This window comes from Phytophthora ramorum (genome assembly GCF_020800215.1).
Source record: "Phytophthora ramorum isolate Pr-102 chromosome Unknown Phyram_PR-102_s0003, whole genome shotgun sequence".
NCBI classification, from domain to species: Eukaryota; Oomycota; class Peronosporomycetes; order Peronosporales; family Peronosporaceae; genus Phytophthora; species Phytophthora ramorum.
In genome coordinates this window covers 3,490,884-3,503,721 of record NW_027150649.1, presented here as the reverse complement: position 1 = coordinate 3,503,721, position 12,838 = coordinate 3,490,884, and the positions used below count along the sequence as shown (strand labels likewise).

The window sequence follows — 12,838 nt, the reverse complement described above, 5'->3', positions numbered from 1 at the left end:
AATTGAATCCCAGTGTTAGAGAAGGCAGAGGAGGCGCGATCTTTGAAGCTGCAGTCCTCTGACTCAGAATCTGCCGACTCTACAGACAGGGCGTGGCGATGCTCATCTGAACTTTGGTGTCCACCTGCACTTGAGCTGCTGCAGTGGACGTACGCCGGATTCCCCCGCGAGCGACGACCACCTTCGCCAACCTTAACACTCGGTGCAGGGCAAGGCTGGAAACGGGACATCCACGGGTGGTGATTGCCATCGCAGTTGACACTGGACGTCACAGTGGACACGCACATGAGCCTGTCCTGGGGTTTCATGAGGGACACATGCAGGTACATCGGATCCCGCCGGTCAAGCATGCGTCGGACCGGGCAAGAAGTTGCAAGCCCTCAAACTACTGTGGACATCGAAAGGCTCTGTCGCCGGTAGGTATTCGGTGCGTGGAGCTATTAGCGAGGGATGCCCGTTGGCAAAGTACCTACTCTGCTGCCCTCGCGCTTCTTTTGCCACGACATCACCGAGAACTTGGGGCTTTTGGGCACCGTCAGCTTCTTGGCCGGCTGTCGTTTACCTGACGAGTCACCTCCAGGAAGCTGCGACGTCGAGCGTTGGTGCTTCAAGTGAGACCCTGAAGTCGCTGCGCTTTCCTCCCGTGAGTCCGACGAGTTCTGCTGTCCGTTGCGGCTCATGGTCGCTAGCATACTGTTCGCGGACTCTGCTAGCGATTGTCCAGTGTTCGACCTCTATACGCTGCGAGCTGTACGACGTGCGACAGAGTTCAGGACATGTATTTACTACTCCCTGAAGCTATCCTATTCGCAAGAGCTCGGGCGCGATAACTAAGCGCGAGATCCGTTAGACACTCACGGACACTTCTTGTGAATGAGCGCGGCGCCATGCTCTGCGTACTCGGCCTTGGACATCCACATCTCGTGAAAGGATCCTAGTGACGCCAGAATGGATCCACCCAGGAACGAACCAACGCGGCGCTCCTGCGCATGAGCCGCTACCACCTTAACGCGCAAACTGCTCGAGAATCCGCCAGCCGCTCCCGAGTTGCCTGATGCTATGAGGGGCAATGGCGTGCCGCTCAACGTGGTCACCACTTCACGCTCAATGCGCGTGGGCATATTTTCGAAACACGAGCTGCCTCCTGTCAACACGATGTTCTGGAACAACTCTTTGCGCAATTCCGTCTCGGTCGTGAGTCCGCCCGTCTCGCAAATCAACTCCGGGAGTCGCATGCCCGGCCCATCGTTCGCAGCACTAGCGCCCTCCTGGCTCACCGCCCCACTGGCAGCGGCACTCGACCCCGTTTCTCCCAAGAAATAGTGCTCCGCTACGCTAAACCGCTCAGTGCCCATCGAAATTACCGTCTTGTCCGGCAATTCATAGTTAATCAGCGGCAACTGCGCGTTCTGTGCTTCATCAAAAGGTCCGTCGGCGACACGACACAGGCCGCTCTCCTTGGCCTCCACCACATAAGACCACGTCTGCCTCTTCCTCCTGGCGACCTCCTTCTCCAGCGACGTCGCCACCACTCTCTGCTCTCGACCCGCAGCAATCTGCGGGCCCAGCTTCTGTCTCAAAAAGGAGTCCAGGTCATGGCCTCCGAACAGCGTGACCTGACTCTTAGGGTATGCAAATGCATAGCCCTCATGTACCGAAGTGACGCTAGTGTACGTCGCGCCCATCTCGACCACCAGGCCGCTCGTCCTGGCGTTGGCGTAGCAGGCCAGGACGGCGCTTTTGGCGCAGAACAAGGCCGGCACGCCCAGCTCCTCCATGACCACCTCCACCATCTGCTCCCTGGCCTTCAGGTCTCTCTTCTTGCCGCTGCTACTGACCTGCACTGTTTTTGTCTCGGATCCTGTGGCGTCCTGTTCGTCCTGTAACTGTCCTGCGTCTCCTGTGACCTCCTCGGGCAGCGTAAAAGGCCGCTCCACCAGCAGCAGCGGGTGCTCGCTGAGCCGCGTTTGCAGCTTGGAGCTGCTGGCGTCGAACAGCCATTGGGCCAATTTCTCCGGATCGCTCTCGAGCTGCGCCGCCGTCCTGTGCAGCCTGCGTCCTGCCGCCTCGTCGTCCTGCGCTTTGGTGAGGGCCACAGGACGCTCGCACACACGCGGGAAGTCCTCGCCCGCGTAGCCAAACTTGCAGCAGGATGTGCCAAACTCGAACACCAGCGCGTCCAGGTCGTTGGCCTCCGCGGCGGCGCTCGAGAAGGGCGCGTTGCCCCCGTGGTGGTCGCCCTCGTTGGCTCCTCCGCCGGCGTACATGGCGTTTGCGGAATGATTGTGATTTCACGTGGTGCACGTGACAATGGTGTGCGGCACACCCAGTTGTAAGTTCTGGAATCAGAAACGTGTTGCTTTATGGACGCAAGACGTTGTGAACTTGGATGGTAGTTCTTGACAACGTCGTGCGGTCTGCTTTAAGTCGCAACCAAAATACGCTTGAAATGCATCTCTTGTGAATATTAGCTTGCTGTTCCTAAATGCTTGTCCATCTCTGTGTATAGGAAGTCAAGAAGCTGCGGGTAGAAGAACCGCCGCGTTCCTAGCAATCGCCGTTCTCGCAGCCAGAATTCGAGATCAGGACGCCGCATGACGTGATAGCAAATAGCAGTAGGTTGGCGAGGGTCAAGGTCGCCTTTAAACTTTCGAAGACGCTTCATCTCGCCATTTCTAGCGTACACATCATCCCAGAAGACGAACCAGAACGTGACCGCAGGGTGAGACTGAACAAACTTCATCCGTAGATAAAGTGAATCCAGAGCGCTCTGGTGAGTCTCCCCTAATGATTTAAGACGCGGGTTCCCCTCACGTTGCTTCAAGTGGTCTTCAAGTTCCTGGCGAGAAAGCTGCGGATTGTTATACACAAAGTACCAAAACGCATCACTAAGCGTTGCGTTTCCTTCCGCGTGTTTTCGCTCGAGACCTCGTCGGTACTCCTGATGCTGCGCTCTCAATTCCAGCAGGCCAGACTGCCACACAACTGCAGTTTGCTCAAAGATAACACTAAGTTTGTCACTAATCTCCATCGCTGAAGTGAGACCAACATGATTGGGCCCCATCACAGCGACACGATTTTGGAGGTGATGAACTTTGCCGGTGTGAGGTGCCACAGCGTCACCGTGTCCGTCGCGATAGGTCATACTCACATCAAACCCTTCTGCCATGATGCGTTTAGTGGAATCGCCTTTGGTGGCCACATGAATCACACCCCAGGTGTAGTAGCACATGAAAGACACCGTCGTATGGCGAGTTTCTGTATGCGTATGTCCTTGCCCGTCTGTCCTTGTAACAGTGCCATCTTCGACAGTTGCTTGCTCTGGTCGCGCGAATGGAAAGTTGATTCTCGTCTCTTTGGTACTTAATACTCGCAGTTTCTGTCTCAATTCTCGCTTCGCCACAATCTGTGGTGTGAAATTGAGGAACAGCAGCTTCGCTAGTTTTGACTGACCGCGAGTTTCAGCATCGTCACGAACGATTGCTTCATCCTTGGAATCGTCGTACACCATAACGCAGTGGAACGGATACGAAAGCACGTACATTTTGCCAAAGCACGATTGCGAGTCGAGGCAACCGTCACGAGCTCCACTGGCGTCATCCCAAAACACATCGACGCCTTCTAAAGCTGCTCGTGTCGTTTGTCGAAGTTTGGCTGTGTATGCGTGTTCTTCCCCATGCCAATGTGAACGGACTCGGTGGACCCCCGACGCTACCACAGCTTGCTCCAAAGTTTGTAACCTATGTGCAACTGTAATTTCTCCAATATTCCCTTTGGACTTGCTCGCATTTTGTGCAAGTTCAAGTAACAATGCTTTCCAGAACGCTTGCCATACTCGATGCTTCGCCTCTTTGTTGATATCCCAGCGTGATAGGACGTCTTTTGCTGGGGCATCTTCGAGTCCACGAGACGTATCACTGAAAGTGATCCAGCCCAGCAAATTCTTTATGAAGATGCGAGCCCCTCGCATACCGAGTAGCAGTACAGTCAGCATCACGAACAGGTTCACAATATGCACGAGAGTGACGATGAGAGCCACGGTTTCAAGCGGACGGGACTTGGTTTGCTGCATATCGACAAATGCTGCTAGCGCCCCACCTACGCAGGTAGTAAGGGCCGCAAGCTTCCCGCTAATCTCCATCACGTTGTTGAGTGGGTCACTGAAAGGAGTCCCATAGCTCGATACAGCCACTACACACGCGTAGATCGCACACGATAAGATTCCACGAATCCGGTCATCTCCATTGGTTGACAGTACAATGACAAGCGCCAGTGCAAGTTTTACAAGAAGTTGGAGGACTTTGTAGTAGCTCCAGCGCTGCTCAAATCCGGCGTAGAGTGATCGATATGGGCACCGAAGTTGGCTCGAATCACGCGTCACAAGTCGCGCGTACACTTTATCGTCGAAAGGGACCTCTTCGCCGTCCAGATCGTAAGTTACCAGTGGATTCTCGAGTGATCCTGTCGGTCGGTTCTCAGCAATTACACGAACAAGTAGCCACGGAAGCGGGATTGTAAAGGTCAAGAGTAGAATAATGGCTGCAACCACGATAGCAGGCCAAGCCCCGTCATTTCGAAAGCGTGACAGCACTAGATCAGAAGCACTTGCGGCTTTGCTGTTGTCTTCAGTAGTAGTGGTGGATGTAGTCGCCGATATGATCACGTCGAGGCAGAGCCGAGTGAGGGGAAGGTAGACTGTAAGACAAGCTGTGATCACATAAGTGAAAAGTTTGACTCGCATCTGTTGCTGAGTCGCGAGTGCAGCCCATGTAGTAGCTTCATGACCTTGCCGTACTTCATCAGATCGCCGATGTAAATGCCGCCCTGAGAATGCAAACCACAGGAAGCTCACGTAGACAAGGCCAATAACCACAAGCAAAACGCTCAGAGCGATGTCGGCCATGAGCGCTTGATTCTGCGATGCCTCCTCTGCGAGAGCTAGGATATTCACTGCCATGATGTCGTAGGCCCTGCATAATTTGTTGAGGAAATTGTTGAGAGCACCAGGTATATGATGCCGCTCGAAAAAGTCAAGCACCGACACGTACAAACCGGTGAAGAAGAGCCCCACAGTCTGGAAAAAATCTCGCGCAATCTCCACTCGTAGTAAAGGTGGAAGCCCTGAGCGTGCTAAGCAGGCTGCAATTGCTCCAAATGCAGCGACTCCACCATCACAAATTGCATATAGCGCTGCTTCAACCACATCCCGACTCTCCCCCAAGACGCCGTCGAGACCTGCAAACCCTTGAGTCGCAATCGCTTTAGCAAATGGTGAGTCGAAGATGTCACTTGCTACCAGCTTCACTTGTCCGAAAGCCTCGCCTGCTTGAGCTGACACCTTTTCCGCAGCTTCACCTAACGCCTGCAATTCCGGGGTCATTGACTGAGAGCACCGCGAACGTAGCTCTGCCCAGTCTTGTTCAGACAAAGCTTCCTGAATAACGCCAATTTGCCGGTGAAGCTCGTCAGCAAGATGCTCTGCTACGGGTATGCCTGCTTCTGCAAGTTTGTGAATAGCTTCACGAAGTTCTTGGCTGATTGCCAACACCGTCGATGAAGCGAACGCTGTCGTGAGTAGTTTGCCTATAACCACTGCATTATCACCAGCATCTTCCACTGCTTCGAGCACCGATGGCACACTCTCCGCCGCTTGGGCTACCAGAGTCGCAGCTTCTTCAGTGATCACGTCGCTTACCGATTCGTGAACAATGGACCAAAGCGACAGCAATTCGACTACAGGAGTTGAACTCGCCGTCGACGTAGCACACGCTGCCAGCGCTTCACGCAGCTGAGCCAACTGCGCCATCCCTCGCTTCTGAAGTGGGGCAGCAAGCAGAGCACCGCTGTTCTGGATTTCCTCGATGAATCGGAAGCTGATAGCTTCACCTGATACAGCCATACGCTCCAACGCTTTTCGACACTCAGACGAGAGTTTTGCTGAGCCGGTCACATCTAGAAGCGCTTTGCCGGCTCGCTGGATGGCATTCTGGAGCTCTCGAGGGTCGACGAACGTACTGGTGTCAACGGGGATAATGTCTAGCACTTCGGCTGGTAACTCGGTGATGTCTCGTGGCAATGGTACCACAGATGCCATGCTAGAGACTGCCAGAGGTGAGGGCGATGAATGAACAAAGTTGCATGCACGTAGCAGTCGGGAGTGTACTAATTTGGATGAAAAACGAGAACCACACACATCGTTGCTAACCATATTTTTCGTCTTCATGCGATCATGCGACTTCGTTTTTCTGGCACAAGTGATTTCAAGAAAACCTCCAGCGCCTCTTCGGGAGATCTCGCTTCTCGGACGAAGTCCCGGGGCCGGGAATGGGAATGGGAGATGGGGTGTTCCTGTGCGCCGGGCACGGACGCGGCGCCGTGCCTGGTGTCTGCCACCAAGACTGATATCAACATCGCCGCAGCATGTGGGGCCTTGTGACCTCCACGTGTGTCCAAGACCCACACCAAGACGCAACGGACCTGGCGACCCCTTAGCGCCCACGAAGATTTCATAGCCAAGGAGCACCAAGGACCTGGTAACCCGGAGCGCTCAAGACAAGCACCTACCACGGCGCGTTGACATGGTGAACCATCGCGCCTACGCAACTCAAACACCAAAGCACGGAAGACCTGGTGGCCCCCACGTGTTACAGCAGAAGGACCTCAGCAAAGCCCAAATAATAGCGGAAACGGCACCCCACGGCGTTTAAGAGCTGGTAACTCTTCACGTGTAGATCTGATACGGACGAAGGGACCACAGCTGTGCCCGAGAGGGTTAAACCCTTCCTAGCGGATACGGACACCTCAGGCGGAAACACTCAACTTGGCATGAAGACCCATTTCGACCGAACAAGACCTCAGAGAGGATCCCCTGTAGCAGGTATGGCACACCCACCACATGCAAGCCTGAAGGAAAAGACCAAAGTGAAAAATCTTCGATCTTTAAGACTGCCTAAAGGCATCTATAGGAAATAGCATAAACATCAAAAAGATGGCCGCTTAACACTCACTCTTCATGCGATCATGCATGGTTCAATGGATACTGTAGGCATCGTGTGTATTATAGAGCTGGTGGTACCTGAGGCTATTCGATATGAACAGCTAGCTACGATAGAAGTTACGCTGCCGGACGCCACACCATGGAAGCAATCATCGATCGCCTCTTGAACGACCTACCTCCAGGCCTCACCTTCATGATGTTCTTGGGGTCGGCACCTTCGTCAAGCTTCCTCATCTCGTCGTACAACAGGTGCAGCAAACCTGGATGGAACATGCCCGTTTTGCTCAGCAGTCGACGCTCTGCTAACCACGCCTCAAGGTCTGTACGATTCATCTTCTTGTAGCAGATCGAGCTCGCGCTGTTCGGATCAAAGTCGCTCCTGCACGCACGACCAGGTTTGGGTTCTCCCTTCGGAATCAAGCGTGACATATCGCTGTTGCGTGCATACACGTCGTCCCAGAAAATATACCAGAGCTTGTGGGCGGGGCTCAGCATGATGAACCGCTGGCGAAGGTACAGCGCGTCCAGCGCAATCTTGTGCGTCTGTGGTAGCTGACGCATGAGTGGATTTACTTCGCGAGTCGTTAGGTACTGCTCGAGGTCCTGGCGAGAGAGGTACTGGTTGTTGTACACGAAGTACCAGAAGTCGTCACTCAGTATAGCGTTCGCGTCGGCGTGGATTGCAATGAGCCTGCGACGGTATTCGCGGTGCTCCGCTCGCATCTTCTTGATGCCGAGCTCCCAGCTTGGCCGAGTTTGCTCGAAGATCTGTTTTAAATGCTCGTTCTCCTCCATGTCAGGGTTGAGTCCAAAGTGATCGGAGTCGCAGACGGCTTTGCGGCCCGTGATTTCGATCCGCTTTCCAGTCTTTGGAGCCTTGGCGTAGCCTCTTCCGTCTTTATAGGTTAGACTGACGACAAAGCCATCAGCCATCGCTCGCTTGTCCCCTCCTTTGATGGTCGAGTCGCCAGAAGTTTTCACTTTGAACACTCCGTACGTGTAGTGGCAAGTGAAATCAACCACGGCTTTGTAGTGGATCTTCATTGGTTTTCCGCCCTCGATGGGGGTCCACATGTAGTAGTCCGTCACCACAGCCTTCTCCACACGAGAGAATGCAAAGCGAACCGGGGTCTTCAAGTCTGCTAGGACACGGATCTTCTGTCGCAACTCACGCTTTGCAACGATGCTCGGCGAAAAGTTGAGGAAAAGGAGCTTCGCTAAATTGCTGTGGAGCTTGTTGTCTCTGGGGGCGCTCTCATCCACTTCGTCCCAAATAATAGCTTCATCGTTGGTGTTGTCGAACACGATGACGCAGTGGAAAGGATAGGGCACCACATACATCTTGCCAAAGAAAGACTTGGAATCGAGGTGGCCGTCACGAACGCCGGTATCTTCATTCCAGTACACGTCGACACCTTCCAGCGCAGTCCTCACCACCTGTCGCAGCCGCGTAGTATAGCGCTGCTGCTTGCCGCGCCAGTGCGAGCTCACTCGACGGATGCCTGCCGTCACTACAGATTGGTCCAGGTTAATCAGTCGAGCTGCTACTGGAGAGTTTTTAATTTGGTCTTCAGAATGCTCAGACGCGTTCACTTCATTGTGCGAAAGATCGTACAGAACTGCACGCCAAAACGCTTGCCAGACGCGGTGCTTGGCCTCCTTGTTCAGGTCCCACTTCGGAATGATATCTTGAGCGCGTGCATCTTCAATCATACGCGTTGTGTCGCTGAACGATAGCCAACCCAACCAGCCCTTGATCAGGGTTCTAGTATTGGCAACACCCAGCAAGGTTACCGTAAGCATGACCCAAAGGTTCACAAAGTGCACAAAGAGCACAAATGCCAGGAACCCTCCGAGATACCCTGAATGGATGTCATTTCGCTGGGCCCAAGCTCCAGCCGTACCACCCACAGCAGTGACCAAGGCAGTAAACTTGGCACTAGATTCCATCAAATCATTCACGGGGTCTATGAATGGCCGACTGTAACTCGTGAGCGCTACAACCATGAAGTAGACGCCACAAACAACTATACCTCCAGTAGACACGTTACGCCCAGCAGCTACCACAACCACTGCCAGTATAGCCTTGGCGACCAGCTGCAACACCTTGTACGTGCTCCAACGTTGCTCAAAGCCATTATACAGTGAACGATATGGGCACCGCAGCTGGCTAGGGTCACTTGCCACGAGACGAGCGTACACCTTGTTGTCGAACGGAACCTGCTCCCCATCCAAATCGTACGTGACCTTGGCATTTTCCAACGAGCCCCGTGGCCGATTCGAGCGGATAGACGACACCAGAACAAACGGCAGTGGAATTGAGAAGGTAACCAACAAGGCTATAGCCTCGAAGACGATCAGACCCCAGTAGGGCTTATCGCGGAAGTGCGATGCGACAGTCCCTTGGTTGTTAGGCGTCTTGTCATCTTGATGAGCGCTGATGTCGAGAACCGTGAAGCAGAACTGTGTGAGAGGGAGGTATGCCGTCAGGCTGGCAGTGATCAGAAACGACGACAGCATGGCCATACGTTTGTTTGTGGCTGCCAGCGTTGCCCACGTAGTGGCTTCGTGCCCATGGCGTACGTTATCAGCTCCGCGAGGCATGTAGCGTGTGATCTTGTACAGCCAACCGATGAAAACCACATGTGCTACCATGAGCACGCCAATCGAGATGAATACACCCACATCGCTAGACTTGGAAACCCACTGAATGAACGCGGACACGTCAACGGCGATGATAGTGTAAGCAGCACGCAATCCCTTGACAAGCATGGATACATATTCGGGCATATCATAATCGTCAAAGTACTTCAAGGTAGGCTTGAACATTCCGGACAGAAAGAGCCCAGCCGTTTGAAAAAAATCACGAGCAATCTCCAGTCGGAGCAACGGTGGGATGTTCACAAGCGCAAGGCAACCACCCACGAGTGCTGCGCGACCTTCGCGCATTGCTTGCAGTGTGGTAGCTAGGCGCTGCCGACTCACTAGAAGCGATCCTTGCAAACCCGACATGGCATGGGTTAAAGCTGCATGGGCGAGCTGTTCATCGAACAGACTATTGTCGACCTCAACCTCATCCTCCTTTTCATGTTCGGTAGCTTCCTCCAACACGGTGCCTTTTCGCTCTGCAGCTCTGGTGATTTCGAACGGTTCAACAACGTTTGCTTTCTCCCCAACATCGTCACTAATTCCAGCGCTAACGGATGTGTGTACAATAGACCACAACGCTAGCAACTCCGGAACAGCTGTCCAAGATAGTTTCCCAGTGCAGCACGCCGCGATAGCAGCTCGTAGCTCTGCAAGGTTTTCCTCAGAGGCTTGAAGGGTCTGGTTGGCCTCTTTGTTAGCACACGTCATCAACACCCCAGCAGTCTCTAGCTCCTTCACAAATTCCATACTGATGATTTCGCCGTCGGTTTTCATGCGCTCAACCGCATTGAAACACTCGGCTGAAATACCAGCAGACTCCAGGCCAGGAAGAACGCTTAGCATCGCAGAACCAGTTCGTTGAATTGCATTTTGAAGTTCCACGGGGTAGTGCTCCTCAACGTGGTCGATTTCGTTCGTGACGGATGGTTCCGAATTGTGGTTCTCCGCAACAGTTTCGTTGTCATTGGAAGTCGATGGCTCAGCATCATGGGTCTCATCTTGGTCGTCACCGCCAACATCGAGCGTCAACTCGACCATTTCCTCGATTGCAGCAACTTCGGGTGTCATTGATTCTTGTGGAATGTCGACGTCCAGACCTGTTTGCAACGCGTCTTGTGTAGACTCGGAGGCTTCATCGTAGCCAACGTCGGAATTCGCAACGGCTTCACTGGCATCATTGGCGACATGTTCGTCTACCGTAATTTCAGCATGCGGGATATAAGCTGGCTCAGCGGTGTCGGTAGTGCTAGTTGGAGCTGGTGCTTCTTGGCGCACTGTGGAAATGAGTCGATCAAAAATGCTAGTCGAAGGTGGCGGGGAGTCAACACGATTCCCACTGATGCCACTAAAAGTGGACGAGTTAATGGATGATCCGTTGTCAGTTTCACGATCATTTGCCGTTGTTGCAGAAACAGATGGACGTCTAGTGTCCGCAGGTTCCGTGCGCATTGCCGAAATCAACCGGCCAAACAGTCGAGACGAGCTGGTTGGCGGGCTAGCCACAGGTTTTGGCACTTCTTCTTGCTGTAGTGGGCTAGCGGGTACAGGTGTTGCAATTTGATTCTGTTCCTGGAGAGGGGCACTTCCGGCATCGTGAGAGTCATTGCTATTCGCACCACCCTCACCCACACCTTCAGGATCGTCTGCATTTTCATCGCTAGTGTCGTTTATCGCTGCAATTGCCCCCACTTCGAAACTCGTTTTCGTCTTCTGCCTGTCCGATAGCTCACCAGCGCTCGTGGTAGTCTCAGTGACAGGATCTGCAGCCGCCTCCACACTAGCATTCGTAGGGGTCTCTTCGGCAGTGTTGTCGCTCGTTCCCTCTACAGTTACAGTCTCCACTGCACTCGCCGTACCAGCAGTTCCTTCCGTAGCCACATGAGTTTGCTCTGCATCTGAAGCAGGTGCTTCAACGGTCTCGACAACGGCAGTATCCATACTTGCACTCTTCTCCTCGCTGTCTTTCACGAAGATCTCTGTGGTCTTTGCAAGAGCAGATTCAACCCGGTTGCTGGCATCTGAATCTACAGGAATCGGTGGAGACGTCGGTGGAGACAATTCATTCCGCATGGCAGTCATCAAACGTCCAAAGAGAGCCGAAGCTCTCGGAGACGTCGGTGCCGGCTTATTCACAGGTGGTTCTGGTAGCGCCACCGGAGCAGCGATTGCAACAGGGGGATCTCGCTCTAAATCCGACTGACTTGGAGCCTTCTCTTCGACGTCACCCGCCACTTCTGACTGTGGCTTCTCCTCACTATCACCCAAAGTCTCCACCTCGACATCTGCTGTCACCTCAACGTCCTCCCCAGCTTCTTCAGCTTCTCCTTCACCTTGAACGTCGTCACTAGGAGCGTCGTCCACCTCCCCAGTCACCTCTTCGCTGTTCTCCTCGACCTTCATCTCTGACTGCTCCTCTTGTGTCTCGACGATAGGCTCAGCAGCAGGAGTAGTGATTGAGGCAGCCGTGTCCGCCGTCTCCGTCATGTCCTGCATTGCGAGTCGCACGCGGTCGAAGAAGCTGGACGAGCCTCTGCGTTGGGCATCGGGGGCCTTAGGCGGCGCTCCTTTGGGCGCCATTTGCTCAGCTCCCCGGATGCGCCACGTTTCTCGTTAGCTCTGCGTCTAGATCTTGCGAAGTGGAAATGGCGGCAAGCGACGCGTGGGTTTCACCCGCACAGCTGAGGGGTCCATCCATTTTGCGTCCGTTATGGGCAACTCTCTGTCATGCGCGTGTGGGGCTGTTCGGGGATCCCGGCATCGCGTGGCGGCAAGTTGCGCAAGTGTGGACCGCACAGGTCGGGCCGGGCAATACGAGTTGCTCGTCTTGCCAAGTTCCCTACTTGACTTCTAAAACCGAATGGAAGACCAAAATGAATAATATCGGAAAAGGCAATACAATATAATTTGGTGTCATAATACCTCGGAGACTCAATATACGAAAAGAAAGGTTCACACTTTGAAAACAGAATCTGCCCAAATACAGAGCTAACGTTGCAGAGATGGAGAGCAGAATTTGGTGCCGACTGGCTGATGCAGCAACTCTTGGGCCATTTGCAGGTACAGTGACGACGTCCCGATGGCATTGTAACTGTGCAAGATCTATGCAAAAGGATCAAAGCGGCCGACGAAGCCCAATACCCGAGCCTTCTCAACGCGGTAAATCCAACACAATTGAAGATTCTCAGAGCTCTA

General features: G+C 53.7%; 4 protein-coding genes across 4 annotated transcripts; all 4 read right to left on the bottom strand.

Moving 5' to 3' along the window:
* Positions 1-440: 440 nt before the first annotated feature.
* On the bottom strand, positions 441-692 carry KRP23_4189 (uncharacterized protein; the record flags this gene model as incomplete). The annotated part of the gene is made up of 1 exon (XM_067889117.1): positions 441-692. One exon carries the CDS (start codon positions 690-692, stop codon positions 441-443), a length of 252 nt encoding a protein of 83 aa, XP_067748307.1.
* A 162-nt stretch (positions 693-854) lies between these two features.
* Positions 855-2,267, bottom strand: KRP23_4188 (Actin-related protein 4; the record flags this gene model as incomplete). Its single annotated transcript, XM_067889116.1, has 1 exon — positions 855-2,267. The coding sequence occupies one exon, from the start codon at positions 2,265-2,267 to the stop codon at positions 855-857; it is 1,413 nt and encodes a 470-aa protein (XP_067748306.1).
* A 200-nt stretch (positions 2,268-2,467) lies between these two features.
* On the bottom strand, positions 2,468-6,094 carry KRP23_4187 (uncharacterized protein; the record flags this gene model as incomplete). Its single annotated transcript, XM_067889115.1, has 1 exon — positions 2,468-6,094. One exon carries the CDS (start codon positions 6,092-6,094, stop codon positions 2,468-2,470), a length of 3,627 nt encoding a protein of 1,208 aa, XP_067748305.1.
* A 1,020-nt stretch (positions 6,095-7,114) lies between these two features.
* Positions 7,115-12,223, bottom strand: KRP23_4186 (uncharacterized protein; the record flags this gene model as incomplete). The annotated part of the gene is made up of 1 exon (XM_067889114.1): positions 7,115-12,223. One exon carries the CDS (start codon positions 12,221-12,223, stop codon positions 7,115-7,117), a length of 5,109 nt encoding a protein of 1,702 aa, XP_067748304.1.
* Positions 12,224-12,838: the final 615 nt, after the last annotated feature.